General features: G+C 38.7%; 1 protein-coding gene across 2 annotated transcripts; it reads right to left on the bottom strand.

Moving 5' to 3' along the window:
- Positions 1 to 1,229: 1,229 nt before the first annotated feature.
- Positions 1,230 to 20,674, bottom strand: DISP1 (dispatched RND transporter family member 1). 2 transcript variants are annotated; one of them, XM_029912844.1, is made up of 6 exons: positions 20,649 to 20,674; positions 15,385 to 15,508; positions 13,823 to 13,950; positions 13,260 to 13,357; positions 9,927 to 10,024; positions 1,230 to 4,847 (listed from the first exon to the last, which is right to left on the bottom strand). In XM_029912844.1, exons 2-6 carry the CDS (start codon positions 15,463 to 15,465, stop codon positions 1,239 to 1,241), a joined length of 4,014 nt encoding a protein of 1,337 aa, XP_029768704.1. In that variant the 5' UTR covers positions 15,466 to 15,508; positions 20,649 to 20,674; the 3' UTR covers positions 1,230 to 1,238. The 2 variants fall into 2 exon arrangements, with proteins under 2 accessions (XP_029768704.1, XP_024055422.2); XM_024199654.2 differs by lacking the exons at positions 9,927 to 10,024; positions 13,823 to 13,950; positions 15,385 to 15,508; positions 20,649 to 20,674 and having other exon boundaries at positions 13,260 to 13,353.
- Between the last annotated feature and the right edge of the window lie 3,414 nt (positions 20,675 to 24,088).

Genomic DNA, 24,088 nt, shown 5'->3' with positions numbered 1-24,088 from the left:
ATTGAGTTAAGATACTCTATAAAATTTCATTTCTGAAATCTGCTTTGGCAAACCACTGACACCTGCAGCTGTATATAAGACAAATCTATATCTGACATCTGAGAAAACTCTGCAGCTATGTGAATACAAAATGCTTGTAATCCAATTTCTTGGTTATATGGCTTGGACCAATATTTGTAATTATGTCAGGGTTTGGAACTCCTTTGGATAAGCAAACCTCAATGTGAAATTAAAACCTAATTGTTTAAAGCCTTTTTGACTTGACCTCCTCCAGCCTATCATCAACAAGACTATAGCATAGTTCTCCACCGTGCTTCATCTGCAGGGGTTTCACTTCCAACTTGTACAGTACTCAGTGGAAAAAAAACTATACTATATTGGAAGGTCTTTCACTCCTGATTTTAATATTAAATTACATATACGATTTCCCTGCTATTGTCATTAAAAAGTAGGCATTTTCCAATTACCATCTGAATTAAGGTTACCATTGTTTACCTATAAGAGGTCTCTATATAGTAACTGTCACTAATGGCCAGTTTTAAATGGGTGCTACTATACAGCACATATATATATATATATATCTAGTAATGGCATCCAGTGCATTTCTCTCTGTTGACCTCCAAAGGGGCTGCTTTTCTTATTTCATTCGAATATCACATTAACAATTAAACATACTCCCAACTGAACACACTGAGAACATGGGCTACAGGAGATCTTGGTTCAAAACAACCATGGCAATTCCAGCTCTTTCAGGTGCCAGCATTGTCTTCAGCAGAAGGCCTGATTAGATTTGAATCATTCATAGCTCCTGTAAGCCTGCTAAGAGAGCAAAGGAATAGAGTAGGGAGTATACTTGGACAATATGGCAGCATCCCCTTCCCTCAACATTTTACCAAATCTCCTAAGTCGTGCTCTGAGAAAGGGGACAGTCTCTTTGGAATGCTTTATTTTTCAGCATGGTGGGAAAAGGAGAACTCAGACTCAAATATCTGGGACAAAAACTAAATTAAGTGTAAGCCCTCTTACTACTTACAGAGAGTCATTCTCAACAATATCAGGTTTCATTACACAGTAATGGGTTTTTTTAACTAATTTTAACAAATGTTCATTGTTCAGTAAAATAGATTTTCCATTTCAAAATGGTGCTATAATATAAATTATAATTTGTTTTATCCATAGTGTTGTTTTTAATTACATTAATTTTAAGAGAGACATAGGATTGCCAAATGTAAGATTTATTATAGCGTTTTTATTAACAAACTTTCATTGGAAAGTTCTGGATGCGTTAACAGAGCAGGCACATTGGCTTCAAGGTTTGGCATTTGACCGTCAACAGAATTGCACTTCACTGTTATAGTTCTGTTACAATATTGTGTATTTTCAGGGCAAGACTCATACCCAGCCTCTCTCACTGTATTGTTCAGTATGTGTTTCTGATCATTTTGGTCAGCCTTCAAAAGTTGTTCAGTTTGCAATGGATTCGGATCTATCTTGATTTCAGTTATCTTCTTCTGCTTTGATACTGAAGTTCTCTTGTCTTCATTCCCACATACTTCTGTACCCCTTAAATCACACTTGTCTCTGATTTTACAGAGTCCCTTTTGGTTACTTGATACATTATTCTCAGCTTCAGAACAAGGTTTTATAAGAGAACCAGCACTTCTGCAGATAAACGGTGAGGAGCTTGTTACCTTTGGAAGAGTTCTTATGCTCTCCTCTGTATTCTGAAGACTAGGTGTATCTCTCCTGTTTATTCTTTCATGTGTTTGAAACTGCTGTACTGAATGCAGAAAAAAATTTCTAGGCAGAGAGTTCTGCATCATGGGTCTTTTCAGTCTCCCCTGAAGACAACTGCAACGGAGCACATGTTGGACTGGGGGAACATAGCTTTCAACAGCTTGCTGTAAAACATTTACAGGAGGCACAGAGTTTTGGATCTGCACAACATTACCAGATGACGGGGCACATTGGTAGCACAAAGTGTCACTTAACTGCCTATATGCATCTGGACAGCTGCACTGCCTGTTCTGAGAGGAGAGTGGGCACACGGTATGCTGGTCGACACATGGCTGTACCATGGTTGAGCCAGCTTCATTTCTGATGCTTTTATTCAATTCACTGTCATATGCTGAATGCACAGACATGCATGCATTTGGGGGTCTGCCGTTGAAAAGTTTTGAGCAGATGTGGGTTTCTTCATAACTTACTTTCTCTGATGAATTACAATTACTGGTATGTGATGCCAGAGGCTCTAACTCATAATGCTCCTGCTCCATTTCTGGTTTTTGCCCTCCGGAATCCAACTGAAATGTGTTGACAGGATGTGCTTTGTTTTGTCCCCGGTCTCCTTGGCTTCCTGACAAAGCTTGGGAGAAGACATTGCATTGCAATTTTTTTGGCAGAGGAATCTGGCCACAAGTGCCTTGAGGTCCAAGGCAACGGCACATGCATTGGAAAAAGAAGGTTGCAAAAGCCCAACTAATGCACATTATAAGCATCATGAAAGTGCCAAGTTGGGTGTATGCTAAGACCGTGGAAGGCATCATCATTGCTCCAGCCACAAATGTGGTCAACGCAGCCATTGCAATTGCAGAGCCCATGCGGCTTAGAGAGAAGATGACTTTTCCTTCTCGGTCTGGATCAGGAGCTAAGCGGTAAGCAACTCCGTAGTGAACAGCAAAGTCCACAGATAAGCCAACAGCTACAGAAATAGTGACAGACTCTAACACATTTAGCTCCCATCCAAGAAGAACCAGAGAGCCAACAGTGACAAATATAGTTCCAGCTATAGAAACTATTGCATAAAGGCTTATAATTATATTCCAAGTTGTAAGCAGCATTACGCTAAATGCAACAGCAACTGAAAGACCCATGGCAATCAGAGTACCATCAGAAAGACTGTCCTGCAGGTCATAGAACTCTAAATTACTCACAAACCATCCATTGCCAAGACCCTCAGGAGCAGAACTAAGCTCATTTGAAATCCATGAATCCACCTCTCTGTAAAACTGATGCATTTTCTCATAAGCCAGTGTGAAGAGATAGGTGCTTTGGAACTCCAGTACCACAGCCCTGATGGTATCGTTTATGTCAAAGCGAGGCCCTGGGGTTTTGCTGTACAAATGGTACCCAGTACTTCTTTCTAACTCCATGATGGCCCTCTTGATGCACAACTCAAAAACTTCTTGTTTGTATGGAAATCTCCAATGGCTGCAGCAGGGATAAAGAGCTGGCTCATCACAGTCCTGATTTTCCATCCACTGCTTAAATGTCTCAATAAAACAGCTTGCGAAGTCTTGTTCTTCAGTTTGGTAATAAAAAGTTTGATTTCTTAACTTCTGGCAAAAATGTAAAATCCAGACCTGTGAAGCTGGGCTTGCAATATTAAAACTGCTGTCTAGTTTCAGCTTTCCTTTACTTTTAGGATTTAGAGGATCTCCATTATCTTCAGGAGAGACGCCCCAGATTACTGTAATTGGCATGTGGAGCTCCTCTCCATGGTGGACACGTTCAAACATAAAAAGCTTTTTGTACTCTGCATCATAGCGTTCAAAAGGGTGAGAAGACCTAAACACCTGAAACTCAGAGAGCTCCAGTGATGGTAATTTCATTTTTGGATTAACACATACAATATATGCTCCACCTACAGTTAAAGCAAGGAACCAGAACAGCCAAATATATCGAAACTTGATAACGATGCATGGCAAGACTTTTTCAAAAAATATCCTGGATGCTTCTGAGACTGCAAAAATAATCTTGTGGCACACTTGGCACAATACTGTGCAGCAGCCTTTGTTGCTATATACCCTCTGCTGAGGTTTTTTGAAGCAAGTGAATATATTGAGAAGATACCGTTCATGTAACACAACTACTGCTGGTAACCATGTTACCATTAAAACATAATTCACCAATATGGCAGTGCCAGCGTAAACACCAAAGCATCGGATTGCTGTAATATTACTGACATAATTAGCATAGAAGGCAGCCGCGGTGGTAAAACTGGTTACAAACATGGAAAGAGCAGCATGTTGCAAGGTGATGCTGACCGTCTCAGAAGTATCAGCGTGAGATTTATCAAATTTTGTGTAGTTCCAAACATCACACAGGACAAAAGCATCATCTGCGCCAATTCCAACAAGAATAATTAATGCAGTGAGGTTCATAAAAGGGAAGAACTCAAAATTAAATACTACCCGATAAAGAAAGTAAGATACAATCAAGGAACTAATTATTGCAAACATGGTCATCAGCGTGATAAACATGGACTTCGTGTACACACACATGACTAAGAGAACAATGACAATGGCTATGGCAGGATACACAGTATCCATTAACAGGTAATCTTGAAACAAACTATGTTTTATTCCGAACTCAATCCCTGTGATGGTTGTTATACCATCAGAAGAGTTCCAGTTCTCAAAATTATCCAGGTAAATGTTCATCATGCTTTCTCCTTTTTCTGTTGGAGAGAAGAGCATGCTGTACTTTAAAGCTGGCAAGACATAGTCAGCAGTCTTTGGGCTTAGAAAATCTTTGTCCACTAGATAGTGCAGAATCTGGTAAACAGCATTGTACTTTGTACATTTACGAGGCACATTTGTACATTTGAGCTGGTCCTTCCTTTTGGCTGCCACATCCCAGCAATCTGGCCCCAGGGTTCCGTTGTTGTAGTATTTGGCACATGTACGAAGCAGCTTTAGGGTGTGAGAAACATCTCGTTCTACAATTTTTTGACATGACGATCTGTTGTTTAGAATGGCAATATAGTTGCCCAGCGTCCAGCTGGGACAGCATGAAGCAGCAGTGGTCCTCTGGCAGAGATCACCAAATTGGGAATGAGATCTTATCTGTGTAGAGACAGACACAGAGTTATAACATTAGGGCAAGAGCCATTTAAATGGGGCGCTTTGCATTTAATTTTTAAATTTCAAATAATTCACAGACAGGTTCATCGAGGAGAGATGAAAGTGACACTCATGGAATTCTGTGCCAATACTTGTAATTCTTAAGCACACATACACACAGGCCCTGATCCTTCTCTCACATACATCAAGGTAAATCAGGAGACCCGCCACAGAAGTTCACAGAGTCCTAACCGTGTAAAAACTAGTGTAAGTGATAGGACAATCAGGCCCATATGCTCAGAAATTTTAAGAATATTGTACATTAGCAACTACAGTCTAGTACATAAGAACACGGGACTGGAAGGAACCTTCTGATTATTGAGTCCAGTCTCCTGCTATCACAGGCAACCCTGTCATATAATCCCATTCATAAATTCATCAAGCTCCATCTTAAAACCAATTAGGTTGCCCCCACTATTCCTATTGGAAGGCTGTTCCAGAACCTCACTCCTCTCATGATTAGAAGCCTTCTTCTACTTCTGCTTGAAGATGCAGCAACTGAGGTGCACTCTTTCCCTCTAATGCTCCCCAATGTTTATTTTTCTAAACTAATCAGTTGCCCAGAGGGTTGGTTGCGATTTGTTCCTCACCCCTCCTGAGACCACATAAAGATGATCCTAGAAGCTGTAGGGACTTCTCCTGGCAGCTCTAGCACAAGCAGATGGGATAGCTCCAGGACAAGGAGCTATGTAATCTAAGCTCCCTTCTACAGCCCACTTTGTACATGAGACATTTTTGTCTTTTTGCATCTGGCTGACTTTCCTCTGAATGACTCTAAAGCCTTGTCTACATATGAAAATTATACCCATTTAACTACTTAGATTGAGAAACTGATTTAGTAAAATCAGTTAAATTAGCTCCATCAGTGTAGAAACTCTTATTTCAGCATAAAAAGTGCCTAATACTGATTTAACTTAAATGGGTAAGGAACTGACTTAAGCTAAATCAATATGAAGCATTCTTCAACCAAAGTAAGAGTATCCAAAAAGAGGGTTGTACTGATTTAACTACACCAGTTTCTTACCTAATATAGTTACATCAGTAAAATTTTCTCAAGTAGACAAAGCCTAAAGGCTAAATAAGGGCTCGAAGAATTTAAGACCCCCAGATTCCATGCACACACTGCGAGTCCAAACTCCTGGCTTGGAAAGAACAATGAATTGGAACCAATCTTGCAAACACTCCAGCATGGGCATAACTTCACTCACTTGAATGGTCCCAGTGAGTGAAGTTACACATGTGCCTAAGTGTTTACAGGAGTGAGCTCTGAAACCTTTATCCATGCAGATTTCAGATCAGCTAAATAAGTGACATACTACTTCTTATTTATACTGAAATTACACTGGGTTATCATCAGTGATCACTTGTAGCACAGACAAAACCCACAATTTGGGGATTGTCATGATGGTTATAAAAGTTGTAATATGGACTTAATTTTGTCAAACAATTCCTGAACAAGAATGACCTGACATTCCATAAAAACAGGATAATTCACATTTGATTGTTTCCAGATAAATACACTCTCACATGCAAACTCAGGAAAAAATGAACAACCTAATAAATAAAAGGAAGCACTGGAATAGCATATCTGTATTTTTCATGGCACATCTCCAGATTTATCCTATGAGGATATAATAGGCAAGCTCTGGGTCAGCCAAGCAAACTGGGAGGAAAGGATTGCATTGTCCTCTCTACATAGTCAAGTTCAAGATGGGACAATGAGGCTTATATGTTATTCTTCAATACTCGCTGCAAGCTATAAACATTTGCTGGTAAAGTAACTGTTGCCAAAGATCAAGTAACACAAGCGGGCAGCTGAAACTTGGAAAGAAAAAACAAAATTTAGTCTGGAATAACTTTTTAAAGCATTATGTAAAAACATTATTTACAAAACATTAGCATTGCAGGATTTAGGCCTTACTTTGTTGACTGATCAAAAGATATTGCCAAGGTTAGTTGGTACTTGCCAGGTCAGCTGTGTCACTGGCAACATCTCCATTTGTTACTGGGATATCTAAAGAAGTGAAGGTGTGCATTCTGCATGTATGCTACCTACAAGGGCACGTCAGCTTGGCAAATGGATCTGCCTGGTGATGTAGGCTTGTGCTCCTATATTTGGAATCTTTGAAGTTTATGAAAAATAGAAGCATACGGCTAGTAAGGGAAGCTTCCTGTAATTGATGTGGGAAGGAAAGGACTTCTCAAATTCTAGGAATTTAAAAATTAGGGGCCTGATCCTGTAGCCAGTCTGCATGTGGAATTTCCATTGAAGATTATGGGAATGCCATGTGCTGAGCAGTTGCAGGACGGCGCCCTAAGAATTAGTAAACCAGATGGTTAAAGTTGTTATAATATACCCAAGATAGTTTCTGTGTTTAAATGCTAAGCAGCTGGAAATAAGATTTTAGAAATTCCTTCTTCTATTGATGTGCAGGAGATTTATACAGATAGCTCATATTATTGCAAATAATAGTTTGGCACAGAAATCCTACATATCAAGAGTAAAATATATGAAACCTTAAGTGTGCACTTCAACTTAACTTGCAAAATTCCAGAAAATGTACTGCCTAGTTTTGCTACCATTGAATTTAATGAAAGTTTTGCCACGGATTTCAGTGAAAGCAGAACTGGGGCCCTTAATCAGGCATGAATTTAAGAAGTGAACTGTAGCCAACAGAAGAGAGAGTCTAACGAAGACTAAAGGTCAAAAAACACACCAATTTCTTGAGACTAGTTAGAGCGGACACTGACTTGTGCCGTAAGAGGTCAAATACCAGCAAAAGAACATAGTTGAAAGCAGGGCACATCTAAGCACCTCATGAGATCCAGGAGGTGCTTGAAAAGGAATTACATTTCTATATGGCTAAAGCAATAGCACGAGACATTTAGAAGCAATATTTTTTATGAAAACAAGTTTTCGTCCAGATTGTCTAAGCAACTGGCATCTAGTTTAACTAATTTTTAATTAAAAGTACTGTGCATATAGACAGGTAATAATTACAACATCCATTCTTATCAAGTTATAAATCCAACTAACTAGCTAGCCACACCACCACCTTGCTACATGCAATTGTGCTCTCCAAATTGTGCTTAACTACAAATCGAGGTTACAAGAAAAAGATCTCTTGTCCAAAATGTTTGATCTGCTACAAATATCCTATATAAAATATCTACAGACACTGCTAAAGCTTCCATGATCCTAGTACTTAAGTGGTAGTTTGTTTGTTTTTTAAGGGAGAGACGTTTTCATGGCTTACTATATGGTGCTTTTTCTTCAAAGTAGCTTCCTCTTATTCTCCCTTGCAAAGGGTTCACTACTTTTTGGCAATCAGGACTTTTAAATAAGTTGTATTTGAGATAGTAAATTCTGAAAGTTCAAGGTATATTTAGGATAAAAGGGTAAATTGTTCAGTAAAAATACAAGCTCCACAAAATTACCCTTCAGATGTAGCAAGCTGTCTTCATTTAGTTATCCAAAAATACGTTTCCTTTTTATTTATGACCCAAATATGCTGTGCCCTGGACTGATCAATGATGAGTGGCATTTATCTGAAACAGCTGTCTACATGGACATTCACAGACTAACACTTCTTAGATAGCATTTAGACTTAGTCCTTTATATTTAAGTGTCACATACAAATAAAATATAACTTCATATCTTAACTTCAAAGTCACTGCCATGACTCCAGAAATCCTACAAAAATTGGGACTGACTATAGGAAACCACTGTCGTCTTGTTTTGTTAAACTAAATTTCAGCAAGATTCATTTCTTGGCACCACTGGCTGTAACATATTTCACTGCTTATATTAGGAAACTCAGAATCCTAGGCAAGCAAATATCAGCTAAAAAAAGGGGGAGGAAATTGGCTGTGTTAAGGTGACTGCCTGACGACACTGAAATCAATTCTTGATCAAATATCACAATCTAAAAAAACATGTCTGGTTAAATGCCTATGTTTTGTTTGTTAGGTTAATTGGTGATGGGAATTTTGTTTGGTGAGGGGGAAAGATAATGGGCCTCTACCCAGGAAATCAATTGATCATTACTAAGGCCTTATATTTTTCATTTTATCTAAGTTGTTTTCTACACCAGGTCTCTGAGTTTAAAAAAAATTACAGTTGCATTGCAATTTAAAGCATTGTGTTTTCAGCGAGTGAGAAGCTTATACTTTTCAGATGTATTATTCAAATACATTATGCCTTTTAGTTCAGAATGGACTTTGTAACTGTCAGTTAACATCCATTATTAGTTGAAACCAGACATCAATCTCAACTATGTGCACAGTTAACTTCTAACACATGCAAGACCAACTATTAAATTCCCTAAGGCTAGCTGTTGCCTTTATCATTTTGACTCTTTACGGGATGAGAGCAAGGCCCTATCGACACCGACCATGGAAAAAATATCTACTAGTCCGGGTTGACAGGGACAAAGTGTCTTCTTTCATTCTCTCATGTTCTAAGGTAGAAGTAAATGTTTATTTCAGAACTATGCAATCTGGACTGGATTACTTTTGCTGTTTGCCTAGAAACTGTATTTATGTCCCTTTGATGTCTCTGATGCCAAGCTATTCTCTTTTGAGTTCATAGGGCTAAGTGACCCACTGACAGCAAGAGATGTATACAGAACAGAACAAAGATGCTGACAGACTGTCTTAAGGGAAATAAAAGTAAGAGGCAAAAATGAAATCCTTGCCTTCTTTGGGAAACAAAAAGGTTGGTGTATTATTATGAAAGGAAATACACTGCAAAAGAATAAAATGTACCCTTCAGTACAGAAAGTGTTGGAGTACGGAAATAGGCTTTATCTTGAGTGAAGATCACTTGAGGTGCAAAACCAGAAATTCTGAACTGTAATCTGGCAAAACTGTTTTTCAACTAGTGCCTGCCCGTGGATTGCTTACTCTGCAGCAAGAAAACAACTTGAAATGCTTTCATCTAATGGTTAGATATAACGGACAAGGAGTTTCAAATATACATTTTCATCTGGATTAAGCAGAATAAAGATTTTCTTTACTTACCCTCAAATTATCTACATTGCACATTGATTTAATTGCATGCAAATTCCACAAGTTCTCTCCTTCTGTGGAAGTAAACACCACTCGTGAGTATCGATCACCTGGAAATATAGTAAGAGGGTTTATGAATTTCTCAGGTATGTCTGATATCAGAGACTAAAACAGACTCCCATCATTCAAAAAGTAGATAATTATTTTAACTGTACGTCTTCAGAACATCTGTCTGAAGGTGGGAAACTACCTTTTTCCAAGAGAGGAGATGGTCTCTTTATCTGAAAGACTTGAGTCCTATAAGAGCTTCAATCTCCCTCAACATCGTAAAGCTGAAAGAATTCTCTAAACTTCAGTCTCCTATCTTTTTCCGTTTTATACAGTTCAGAAATCCTAATAAATTTCTAGCCACGCTTATTGTCTGTCCTCTGAAATCTGACAAGAAAGAAGGAAAGGTCTCAGCAGCAAACTATTATAGGCCTATCTTAATTCACAGCATATTGGTAGTGGATACATGATATAATCAGAGGCTGCCTTAGTGAAACAATACACTTGGGGATATCATTAATAATTACAAGGACATTTATAAAATGATTTCTTTGCTTTAGGGGCTGGTGACTTTAGTTGAAGTTTCTGGGAAGTCCTTGGGGCCTTTTTTAAAACAATAAATAAATCTGTATTCTGGAAGTTATATAGGTCTAATGCACACAAATTCCACCGTAAAAGCAGCTTAATTTATCAGTTAAAAATATTAAGTTACTTTTATTTGAAACAGCTTTCAGTAACAGGGAGTAATGTCTTAGTGGCTACCAGAACTTTATACTTAGCTAACCAGGAATGCATATTACACACACACAAACCTTAAGTACCTTGGAGTACAATATGGTACTTTGGGCTTCATATTGCCTGATTTTGTGTAATTTAGGGACAGACATAGAAGAGGTTGAATAATTCACGTATCTTGGAAGCACTGTAAGTACAACAGGTAGAACAGATGAAGATACTAAAGCCAGAACAGCGAAAGCCAGACATGCCTTTGTAACTCTAAAGCAGATCTCAAGAAACAAAAATCTTGCCTTCCAAACTAAAATTTGAATATTTAACATCTTTGTAAAGTCAGTCTTATTATATGGCGCTGAAATTTGTAGACTTAGTAAGGTCTTAATAACTAACCTCCAAGTTTTTCATAAACAAAATCCTCAGTATCAGATGGCAAAAAAACAAAACCAAAACCAAAACACCACATCACAAATGAACTCTGGAGGAGGATGCAACAGAAACCTACAGGACCGGAAATTATAGAACGAAAATGGAGATGACTAGAACATACATGGAGGAAAGACTCAAATACCACAACAAAGCTGATATTTGACTGGAACTCCCACGGCAGGAGGCAATGAGGTAGGCCAAGGATAACATGGCAATGCACAATAGAAGCAGAACTGAAAGCTATCTAAATGACATGGGAAGAAGTTAAGAGCAAGAGATCATCCAAGATGGGAGGCAGTGGTGAAGGCCCTATGTTCCGCATAGTTTTGTAGTAGAACTTTAAAACATGCACTAATATGAAAAATTATTTCAATAGTCATCAGATTAAAAATCTTATTTTAACAAAAGAAAATAGCCAGATCTTCCCCTGCTGCCAATGAGTAGAGGAGGCAAAAAAAACCACAGCATGAGGTGCACCATACAGAATTGTCACGGAAGATGGGACAGGCTTTTCTAAGGCCTGGTCTACACAGGGTGTGTGGGGGTGGGGAATCAATCTAAATTATGCAACTTCAGCTACATGAATAACGTAGCTGAAGTTGATGTACTTAGATCGACTTACTGTGGTGTCTTCACCATGGTGAGTCGACTGCTGCCGCTCCCCCGTCGACTCTGCCTGCGTCTCTCACCGAGCTGGAGTACAGGAGTCGACGGGAGAGCGCTCGGGGGGGTCGATTTATCGCGTCTACACTACACGCGATAAATTGACCCCCGCTGGCTCGATCGCTGCCCACCGATCCGGCGGGTAGTGAAGACATACCCTAAGTGCTTTAGGAGTAGTGAGCCACAGCCTCCCAAATCCTGGTGATCCTGAAGGCACACAGGGAGAGAAGTCAAGGAACAAAGAAGGCAAAGGGGTCCAAGATGAGAGAGCTACCTTGTTGCCATTGCCTGACTCCCCTGGCATGGTGTAAATGCTATCATGGATGGGACTATAGGAGTTAGTGCTGCTTCAAGCAGTATTAACTCGCAAGTGGATTTCAAGATAGATCCTCCCACATTTGCCCTTGCTCAGGAGAGATCTCAATTATCTCCACTCATGGAAAGAGAAAGGATGATCTGGGCCAAATTTTCTTACCTTTGTTAGAAGACAGACCTTATATTATTAAAAAAGAGAATTTTATAAAATCTACTTTGGTATTTACTTTGCCTCTCTCTCAGCTTAGACAATAGAAACAAATTAGTCACTTTCTAGTCAATTTCACATTCATGTTCTCATGCAGTGTTATTAACATTTATACTGCAGTAGGCCCCAGAGGCTCCAGATCAAGACTGGGGCCCATGGGTAAGTACTGTGTACACCAGGGGTAGGCAACCTATGGCACGTGTGCCAAAGGCGGCACGCGAGCTGATTCTCAGTGGCACTCACACTGCCTGGGTCCTGGCCACCGGTCCGGGGGGCTCTGCATTTTAATTTAGTTTTAAATGAAGCTTCTTAAACATTTTAAAAACCTTATTTACTTTACATACAACTATAGAAAGTGCTTACTATCACAAAGATGAAATATGTGGTTGGTTAAATATGAAGAGGAATGTTTATTTGCTTTAAATAGCCTTCCTCCTGGATATTTTAAATTTCATGGAAATGTTTCCATTGGTCTTAGGTTTTATAAAGGCTTGATTTTATAAAACCTAAATTTTGGGCCAGATTTGACCTCACAGATGTCCTTTAAAAATAGTGTTGCAAGAAGAATATATAAGGAAAAGTGAATTTCTGTTTTTAGATTTAAGCTGAAGTACAGATAATGCATTACTAATGTCTTAATGTATATTAAGTGCTACTTCTGTACTAATGTATTTTAAGGTACTAACATTTAGGATTGTCAACAACTAAAACCAAAACCTTTTCAAGAAATGCTCAATAAGAAAAGATGAGGTGTAGTGCTCAGTGGGAACTGCTGACTGAGTTTAAAATGTGATTTAGTCTAAATTTCTCAGAGCCTTATGCAAAGAGGAAGAAGGTGCATATCATAAATATAGGGAGCAAGACCTCTTTTTTCTAATAGTGAGACATTTCCTGTGAATATTCAATATTCCCACAGTATTCAGATTTACTATTAACACCATTCCACTCACTTGGAATATCACAGAAAAAGCTGTCTTTGTGGAAATTCCAATCTGCTTGCCTTTTCTCTCTCTCATAGTGATCATCTGACCATCTGTCATCCTGATGACTAAAATGGAGGAAACATTTTTATCTTATTTGAACACAGAATATAAGATTCTTAAAAGGAGTTTCCTAACAACTTACACATTTTACTAACTTTGGCCAGAGAAAATAGATATAAGTGCTCATATGACTTTAACATTCAATAACTCAAATATTCATGACACTTTTATCCTACTAGGGACCTTAAAGCATATTATCTTTATCTTAACACCGAACAATTCTTGTAGTTCAAAGTGAAAAACACAAGACATTTTAAATTGTTACACTATGTCGTAGGGTAAGTTTTATCAAACCCTCTCTTCAGTCTAGTTCCATACACGAGGCCTAAGGAATATCTGGGGGGAGGACGGGGGTTTGTCTGATCCAATGTCCCTTCAAGTCCATGGGAGTGTACTCGTTGACTTCAAGGGTGTTGGAGCAGGCTCTATTTCAGCAAGCTGAGTCAATAACATGATGTAAAAATTCTTACCTTTTAGCCTGTTCATCTGCATATTTAAAAGGATAATTTGCCAATGTTGCTTTGTACCCTGTGTTTTTCACCATATTATTCCACGTGACCAATCTCTGGCCTATTGCAGTCCCTCTTGGCTCGAAACCCTAAGGCAGAACATCACAGAATTTTATTAGTACATTTCATTCTGTTGCTTTAAAAGAAGAATGGAAAACATGATCATCAAAGTGACGGACAACTATAATTAGAAAGTTCAGTTACTCCAGACATCTAGTTTAGAGGTGGATTGCTTTATAACAGGATGTTTTGACACAATAATGACCAATTGCATACGTCTTACAGGTTATAAATTGGTTATAAATTCTGATTTATGTTACACACCTTCAGTCAGAAATAGTGATTGTCTATACTGCCTAGCCAATCAGTAAACTAGCTCTTGATATTTTCAGCAGATAAACGGTTTGAGCTAACTTATCTTAATTACAGAATATTTTGTAGCTTGAGTAATTATCTCTGTATGTCTCTGGTCTCTTCTCCATTCCCAGAAGAATAACTCAAAGCCTTAGAACCATTTAAAAGGAAAAAAAATTCTTGACTAACGCAATTTAAAGGACTGCTAACTGTTTCTAGAAATACTAGTTTACTGAATTCCATTTTTTCTGTACAGTGGAATGGTATTATAGTATCATTTAACAGTAACTTTGTAGTACTTTAGAGTAGTCAAGTAAAACTCTTTCCATGACAGTTCTAAATACATGATTGAGCTGATTCAGAACAAATAAGAACTGACCACAGTCTTTATCAGAATCAGATAAAGATTCCTTTCAGACCTTCAATATGGATAGGACTCCATTACTCAAAAGTTCTTCGGTTTCCTCTTCCTTTAATAGATCCTGGCACCCCACTCCGAAACCTAATTTAGAATGTATGATTTCCAGGACAGAGAACCTGTCTTCTGTGACTATGTTCTAATGCATGGAGTAAATTCACAACAATATTAAATGCATAGAAATTCATTTGTGGAACATGTATAAGCTTTGGATAGATGTCTGCTGGATACTGGAATTCAAATCTAGTGCAAAACAGACTGATGTGCAACCACCTCTTTGTATCCCTCTTAACTCTTTTGGTTTCTTGATCTACTAGGACATTTGCATTAGAAGAAATACCAGGAACTCTACGATCTACTACTCTCTTCCATAGGATTTATTAGATAAGTCTCACTACATCCGTTAGCCTTGCTAATACAAGAACTTCTCTCTTAAAATATACTCAGAACAACCCAAATAGATTTATGTTGACAGAAAACTGTCATTTTTACCAACAAAATCTGAAAAATTCAGCAGCTCCTCAGCCCTTGTGAAAATATAGCTGGGTCTGGACTGCAAAGTTCATACCCAAATGTCCTAAAAGCTCAGGTGTGCTCAGATTTGGGGTTTTGGTTTGGGCACATCTGTATTGGAAAGCAATGTAACAAGTTCTCTAAACTCTACTTACATTACCTGTTTACCATTATTGTTGGGGGAAATAGTACAGCAGAGAAAATTATCTGACAGTAAAGGAAACAGTTGCTAACTTACCAGCAAAGGATCAGAGAAGTCTGGAAGATCTGGAACTAATATGCCAACCAACGCACACACCACTATTAACACAGTACACATGCCTAGAACCACCACAGGCCAGTCAGCTATCAGGGCTGCATAACTATAAGGAAAGAAAAAAAAATATTTTAGCAAGAAGAGAGGAATTTGAAAACAAAAGAAGACAAGAACAGAATTATTTCACACCTCTCTCCTTACTGAATAAGACCCATCTAAAGCATGGTACTATTTTTTTTTACACCTAAATGGAGGCTTCAGACCATTGCCAGGTATCTATGTGAGATCCAGTTTAATCTCATTTTCATTCTTTTTTTAAATTGAAGTGAGAAACAGACCAAAAAAAGATGATGTTAATCTCCAGCAAATCCCTCTCCTCTTGAAACTTCATTTGGGTTCTTGTTAAAAAAAAGTCTCTCTCACCAGTCCATTGGTATTTCTTTAAGATTGTTATAAAAATGTAGATTTCAGTTTAGCATTTTTGTGTGTGCTGCTGCTGCCTCTAAGGCCTGGTCTACACTAACACCCCAATTCGATCTAAGGTACGCAACTTCAGCTACGTGAATAACGTAGCTGAAGTCGACATACCTTAGTTCGAACTTACCGCGGTTCAGACGCGGTCCACACGCGGCAGGCAGGCTCCCCCGTCGACTCCGCGGTACTCCTCTCGCTGAGCTGGAGTACCGCAGTCGACGGCGAGCACTTCCGGGATCGATTTATCGCGTCCAGACCAGACGCGATAAATCGAACCCGGAAGTTCGATTGCCAGCCGTCGACCTACCGCGGTAGTGTAGACCTGGCCTAAGATGATTATTTCTGACTTATTCAAAAATAGATTTCTTTGGTTCACAGGTCAGGTAATGATAATTGCTACTTTTACTCAATCTATTCTGGCAACTATGGATAAAGCACAATTAACATCATTTTAAGTCAAACTGCATCATAAGACCAAGTATGCATTATTGATTTTTATACTATTTCCTCAACTTTATGTTCTGGTTTGGTCAGAATGTTTTCCCTGATCCGTACTACACAAGAAAATAAGTGATTTGCATAAGCCAGAAGAACCATTTGCTTTGTAACTTAAATCTACAATTTAAAAAAAGTTATTCCGAGCCTATTATGATAGTCCACAGAATTTGCTGCAAGTTCAAGGATGAAAATAAACTGCAATACCCACACACATACTCAGATTTCAGTATATATCATATCTTGCTAATAAATTCTTGGAGCAAAGAAGCTTTCACATACATAATTAAATATTTATCTCAATAAGAGGTTGTTGTTACATTGACAAAAAGTGTGCAATAAAAAAAAGCAAGAAAATGAAACCCAGAAGTACGAAGTTCACTATAATTAGTCTTACATCAGTCACTTGAAATCAAGGTCCTGGAGTTCCAAGGACAGCTTTACAGAAAGGTTATGCTGTCTAATCTTCAGAACAGAGGGGACAAAGTCCGGTGAGGTTTGTGATGCATTTTGAAAAAACATCTGAGTATGAATCATAGCATATTGATAGTAGTTGTACACATGTAAATATTAAATCAGGACAATTTATCTTCTACTTCCTCCTCAATCTCCATGCAGACTAAAATAAAGGTTAGTTTATATTACAGCTCTCTCTACACCTACTTTCACTACCCCGAGAGACTGTTGTTCTTTTGAAAAATCAGATCAGCACATCATCTGTATGTTCTTACCTGGACCCAGTTACCCTCTGTCCAGAGATTTTCTGTCCTATTGCTAAAACAAGATCTAATTTCCCTTTTTATCCCAAGGCAACAGGACAGCCACTCTGGCAGCAGTTTACCATTTCTCTATAATAAAACCAACAATGCTGTTACTGACTGCCCTGGGAGTCCTCTGCAGTGTGCCTCAACCTGAAAAATCTTCACTTCAGCAATGAGAAAGGGGTATGTTCTACAGGGTTCAGCACAGACTTGGGAAGATTCAAGTGCTAGTGTGGCTTTGCTTCAGTTTCTCCATAGATAAATGTGGAATAATTTTTACCAATCTCACACAGGGATTCTCAAGCTTAATTAGTGAAAGTTTCTAAATCTGTTTGAAGTGCAATTTATTATTAAATAAACATAAATGGACAATTTGCCCAAGTGTCCAACTGCACAAAGTTTAAGGGAGAGGGAGTAGATGACTTAATAACATTTTTCTATTTACAGGATTCAATATTTCTATATACACCAGCTTCTACATTGACTAGTTAAATGTTTGTCGAGAGCTCTGAAGACTTGAAAGTTATTTTTCACCAGTGTGTTGCTACTGCAAGAATGATTCCTTTACCCTGTTGTGTGTGTGATTCCATTCTCTGCTGAGCAGCTTGCTCTCATCTCAGTTGAGCAGAACTCTTCAATCAATAACTAACACTAAAGAAAGTTGTGGCCTACATGACCTGTTTAAAGACTTTAATAAACCTTATATAGGAAACATTACCAGGTCTTTACTCTTGTAAATTGTCCTATTTTTTTGTGTCACTGTAGTGGGAAGATCTGATGACCAGCAAGCCTAGTGGATAGCTCTTGGCCTTATGGTTTCTGCTGGCCTAGTCATCCCAGAGGGGGCCTCAGTTGTGGTCTCAATCACCCCCTTGTGCTCTGATTGGTCCCCCAGAGTCCAGTCAATACAGAGGAGCAGGAGAAAGGGTGCTAAGTAGGGGACCCGGACCCACCTACTTCACCGGGTCCCGAACCAGGGCCCTAGAAGTTATCCAAATATCCAGCCCAGTTACTGAACTACCCCAAATTATGTGTTCTCTGAGGTCACTTCCTAACATCTGGAGTTCCTTAGTTTGGGGCACGATCATAGGCTAGGCAGACTTTCCTCAGTCTCTTAGTGTCCTGTTCAGTTAGTTAATCTCTCTTAGAGCTTTCAACTCCCAAAGAAAGGGGTACATCCAAGGGCTGGTCTATACTTAGCCGCTAGTTCGGCGGCTGGAAATCGAACTTCCGGGCTCGATTTATTGCGTCTGGTCTGGACGCGATAAATTGAACCAGGAAGTGCTCGCCGTCGACTGCGGTACTCCAGCTCAACGAGAGGAGTACCGCGGAGTCGACAGGGAGCCTGCCTGCCGCGTGTGGACCGCGTCTGAACCGCGGTAAGTTCGAAGTAAGGTATGTCGACTTCAGCTACGTTATTCACGTAGCTGAAGTTGCGTACCTTACTTCGACTTGGGGGGTTAGTGTAGACCAGGCCCTAGTCCCTGGTGCTACAGCAGCCTTCACAGAGCTGTTGCTACTCTTGACACAGCTTTCAGCATCAGCCTGGCTTCCTGGTGTCACATGCACTTGTTTCTCCCTTCTCCTAGCAGTAATGTCCTTTTAAAACTGCTCCTGGACTGAGAACATGCTATGCAAGTTCAACTTGTTAAGGGGCGGGGCCTCCCTAGCCCAGCATTGCTCCAGTGTCGGTCCCATCACAGTCATACACTGGATATTTGTATCAGCAATGATCACTGCAGCCAGAATAGCAAAAGCATCCATTTGAACTATGTGACAACAACATTTGTTTCTACATAATTTGCAATCCTTGTTGGTTTTCAACACTCTGTTGCACTTTGTTAATTAGCCTATGTGCTTTTTAGTACCTTGAGCATGCAAACAATTTCACAGCTCACTGAAAATGCAAAAAAAAAAAAAAAAATTGCATGAGTATGTGTATCAAGTAGATTCACAATAATTTTAAGTAGCCTCTGACAAATCTGGAAATATCTTTCCTTTTCCAGCCAGCGCACATTTTTGAGATACAGTAATTAATTCTCTTTTCTCAACTTCAAATTTTCAGATTTTGTCTGTCTGAGCTTCATTTGGCACCACTAATGACACTGGTGTAAAGCAAGAAATCTCTTCAAGTGATTTGTCCACAAACAACTGAGATCCTAAGTTGTTATTCAAAAGGAAAAGCTGGTCTCTCCACTTCTACTTATTTCGTAGCCATTGTGTGGGAGGTGGGAGTTTTAAAATTAAATTGTAGTTCTTCCCCTAAAAGGCAAGCTGTGGATTTGACCTGAATTTAAAAAATGTGGGTGCATTGACCTGAAGATGAAAGTGACTGGCCTCAGACCTCTGCCCCCAATTCAGAAAAGCAATTAAGCATCTGCTTAAATCCACCCCTATTCAAGAAAGAACTCAAATTTAAAAACGGCACGCTTTAAGTTAAATATGTGTTTAAGAGCTTTCCTGAATCAAGGCCTCAGTTTCCTGCCTTATACCAGCTGACTAAACCCACCAACACATTGGTGCAACTGGCTGAGAAGAGTCAGGGGACTGGGCCAGACTGGTAAGCAAGTCATTTCTTCGGCCATTCAGTAGTCCGAATCAAGTGGAAGTTCCCACTAGCCACAAAATTCATAGCTGTGTGAAATTTATTTTATGCCAAAACATCTGCTGCATTCAGTCTAGTATGTAGTACGTTAACATTTCCTACACTGCTTTGTGGTATGGTGCTACATTTTCCTAATCTACCCAATCCATATATTTGTGATTCTTTACTTGCCTCGCTGCACTTCTAATGAGTTGGGAAATCATGCTTGCATACTAAGCAATAAAATAATGCTTAGGAGTTCTCCTTTGTGAATCTGTATCTCTGTGTATAAGAAGGAAAACCTGGTTCATCACAATCTGGTTGTACACAAAAAGATATATACAACTTTTCAAAATGGGGAAATGTATTTGATTGGATTTATATGCAGTATATTCACTGAACAGATCTATTATTTACTGAGGGCAATTCCTGCACGTGGATTATTCCTTTAACATGTGTTCATTTGAAATGGTATCTAATATTTCAGGTGCATGCACAATTTTGGGTAGGCCATTCTACTTTCTTCCATTAAACGTACAGACCCTGTAAGCATGCTGAATTTTTGTTTAAGGGTAGCAAAGTTTATTGCAATGCCCTCTCCTGAGCTTTTAAAATCAAGCTGTTTTATAATTATTGGTGTTGGACCAGAGAGTTTCTGGTGGTACACTCAGGAGCAGGACTGTGGTCAGCTGTGCGCGCGCACACACACACACACAAAATTTGTAAAGAAAATAAAATTAAAAAAGAATCAGAAGACAACACGGGATATTTGTCCAAAATTAGTATTATTCTTTCCATCTGCTTTTAGAAGGAAACCTAGTCATATGCACAACAGCTAATTTTACAATACACTAACACCTGTGTATGAGACAGTTTTCTTAACACATGAAAGAACATGCACAAGATTTGTAAGTGCTTATACGGTACCTTACCTTTTTGGTAATTTGAATGGTTTGGCTGGTCTGAAAAAAAAAAAAGAATTATCGAACATAAACAAAATGCACTAATACTTATGCACTAATATTTTTTTCCTGTGCAGTTCCAGGGAAGAAAATATTTTAAATTGGCATATTCTATCCTGGCATTATCCAGAAAACTGGAACCCAAAAAGGTACCCAAATAAAACCTGTTTCAACTGCTAATGTTGTTGTTGCTTCTTTACTAGAAATCTAGCTCTACCAAAGTTATTCTGAATAGCAAGAGAGAACAGGCACAAATGTATTGGTTGCTAATACTTGCTCTTCTTCAAATGGATCTTAGTTCATGGAGTAATAATCTTCAGTATACACTTCATATTTTAAAAAATTGTAATTAAGATGACCAAAAAGCAGTCTCTGGGGGAAAACCATAAATCCACTTAAAGATTCAATATCTATGGATATGACAAACAGATGTTCCGAAGATGCAACTAAAACCACAGTTTCAGGTAAAGCATGAACTTGGTTTACTTTCAATAGTCATCTTTAATACTGTTTCTATATTCCGTAGATAGAAGACACTAACTAAGAGACCATTTTTCACAAAAAAAAAGTCACTTTATAGTACTAAATTCTCAGTTCTCTAAAAGAGTACAGATTTGCTAATTCCCACACCACTGCATTAATGGCTCAAAATTTATGAGGGCTTCTGAGATTGTTCCAGAAGCAACTAAAAAAAATCAATTTGTCTAAAAATAAGATACATTGTCCCTGCAAAAGATACTGAGTGAAATCCTGGCTCTGGGGAATTAACTGTACCATTATAAGCATCTTTGTACAGGTATAGCTGTGTCCACACTAGGGTGTTGTACTGCTTTAACTACATATCTTACTAAACCAATATAGTTATGGTGACAAAAACAAAGAAACAAAAACCACCCGTGTATAAAAAGTTAGGACTGCCCCTAAAAGGTTAGGACTCATTTGGACAAAGCAGAAAGCACAATCTTATGTAGAATAACTTAACATACCACTTCACACATATGCTGACCAGCACAGCTGTGATAAGAAAGGAATAATCAAAAATATGTTTTTCAAGCAATACTCTACTTCAAAGCATAAAATAAGCTACACGTTAGCATACCTATTACTGGGCATCATCAATGACACACTCCTTACATCAGCTGTGAAGATGAAAGAACAGATAAAGCTAGACAAACTAAACCTAGTTTCTAATCCATCTTTTAAGCATCATGGCTAAGTGCTTGTGGTCTGTGTCAAATGAAACAGAGAATAACTACAACTCTTAACTACTTAATTCCTGATAAAAATAAATATAAAGATAAAGATAAATTAAAATGACATAGCATTTTGAATGTAACTGTACTTTAGAAATACAAAGGAATCACAAGAAAACAAACATTTTCATTTTATAACCAAAATAGGAATAAAAGGCATAAGTCCTTAAAAAACAAAAACAAAACTAAACCTTGTAGACAGATATGTTTTACTGTAGGTTGTCCTCAGCTTTTAGAATATTAAATAAAGCATTTATTTTCCTACTGTTATGCTATAGAAACTGATATTTTGATTAAGCCCAAACTGACGACTTCAAGAAGTTGAACACATATTTGTAAATAATCATGGAACTCATCACTATTGATGGAGCAGGTGCTCGTAATTCCCAGAATTTATAGGGAAAATGGAAAGTCCCATTGCATTTAGTGCTGAACAAACTGGGAAACTTGAAAAATCCATCTGCCACTGGAGGGTAAGCAGCTTTTCCTGACGCATAGAAGAACCTATGCCAACTTCTGCAGAATTTTAGTTTTCCTTTGACTTAATTAAACAAAGAGTTTCTATCCCTTGCTGTTGCGAAGATTAAATGCATTTCACATTTGGAAAGTTAACAATGCAGTGCTGTCTTCCTGGGTTTGGAGAGAGAGAGAGAGGACTGTAATACCCCGCTCTGCTGCTGCTGGTCCTGCTCCTCAGAGTTCTCCTATGATTTAACAGAGTGAAAACAGACTTGATAGTAGTTAGTTTTTACTGCTGCAATTCTGAAAACTGTGGGCAACCATCAAACTGACATCCCATCAATTGTACTACTGCTTGAGAAAGCTATGAGCAGCAGTGGAAACAGACTTCAGAGCTATTAACTGGGATATAAATGGGGGGAATATAGATTAGCAAACATTGCTCTGTGTTAGCAGCCAGGAAGCTGGAGGGAAGTGGTAGAATGGCAGAATGCCCAGTGCCCAGCTGCAACAGCCAGGAAGCTGAGGAGGCATTGTGGAGCCCCTTACCTATGCAGAAGATAGGAGGCTTTGGGATGGGAAGGAGAAGAGAGAGAATGCTCCTTCCCTCCAACAGCCAAAGGGGGCTGGTAACTGGCACATTTGAAACCTTCCTTTTAGCTGGAGGGTAATATGAAAGATGGAATCTCTTAAGTGGGATCTAGGAATCCCTAAGCAGGATCTAGTAGGAATCTCATCACCCTTCCCCATTTCTAGGAGTAAAGGGACTGGACTTCTCACCATGGTTCTACCTCTGGACAGTGGGGCCTTCCCATCTTTCACAATGGACTCTGGAAAGTAGATTAAGTTCTCTGGCAAATAGGTGCCTGCAAAAAAATTTTAAGCCTTGATGTAACAACCTTGATCTAGATTCAAAACTCCCAGCCTATATGGTAAACTCTGTCAGGCAATCAGTGGGCCTTTATTGTCTCTGAAAAGCACGATACGCTTATAAATCTCTATATAAATGTTAAAAGAAAAAAAAAATCTCCATGGAAGAAGTTAAGATAGGGTATCATTTTTCCACCTACATTACAGACCTACTTAGAACATCAATTTTATGTATAGGTTTCTCTGTCGTGTTCATCATCGTAGCAAGTAAGCATCACACAAACAGTAAACCTGCACTTATCCTCACAACATCCATAGGGAAGGGTTATAATTCCCTATTTACAGATCAGAAACTCAAACAGAGAGATTAAGGTCAAAATTACCATATGTCCACTAACTTTGGGTGTCCAGTATGAGAAACTTAAAACAGAGATGCTGAAAAGTCTCAACTTCAGATGAGGTCAATGCAGTTACATCTGAAAAAACATCAAATTAGAAAGCCAAAATTTGTAGCATCCAAAACTAGTGGACTCTCTCAAAATGTTATGCCTAAGTGACTTGCCCAAGATCACACAGGAATTCTGTTGCAGAGTTAGGAACAGATCCCAGATCTACTCATTCCCAGTACAAGACCATCCTTCCTCTTTCAGCCCAATTAGCAGATAGCTGGTTTTTAGAAGTCAGTGTGGCTGAGTGTTCTGAATGTGGTAAGGATAAAGTTCTGTAGACCACTCTCAAGGTATCACCAATACATGGAGAGGTTTCTACCCAAAATTATTTGAATCAGATTTGAGTAGCAATAAGACCATGTATGAAAAGAAATGTTCA

This window comes from Terrapene carolina, unplaced genomic scaffold, assembly GCF_002925995.2.
Source record: "Terrapene carolina triunguis isolate 2854851 unplaced genomic scaffold, T_m_triunguis-2.0 Scaffold262, whole genome shotgun sequence".
In the NCBI taxonomy this organism is placed as follows: domain Eukaryota; kingdom Metazoa; phylum Chordata; order Testudines; family Emydidae; genus Terrapene; species Terrapene triunguis.
This window is presented reverse-complemented; position numbering and strand designations above follow the sequence as displayed.

Bases quoted from the DNA above. Each gene is read 5' to 3' on its own strand.
- DISP1 (XM_029912844.1), bottom strand. From the start codon at position 15,465: ATGTGTACTGTGTTAATAGTGGTGTGTGCGTTGGTTGGCATATTAGTT. The intron at 13,951-15,384 runs GTAAGTTAGCAA...GTTCTGCCTTAG, and splicing joins ACTTCTCTGATCCTTTGCTG to GGTTTCGAGCCAAGAGGGAC. The intron at 10,025-13,259 runs GTGAGTGGAATG...CTATATTTCCAG, and splicing joins CTTTTTCTGTGATATTCCAA to GTGATCGATACTCACGAGTG.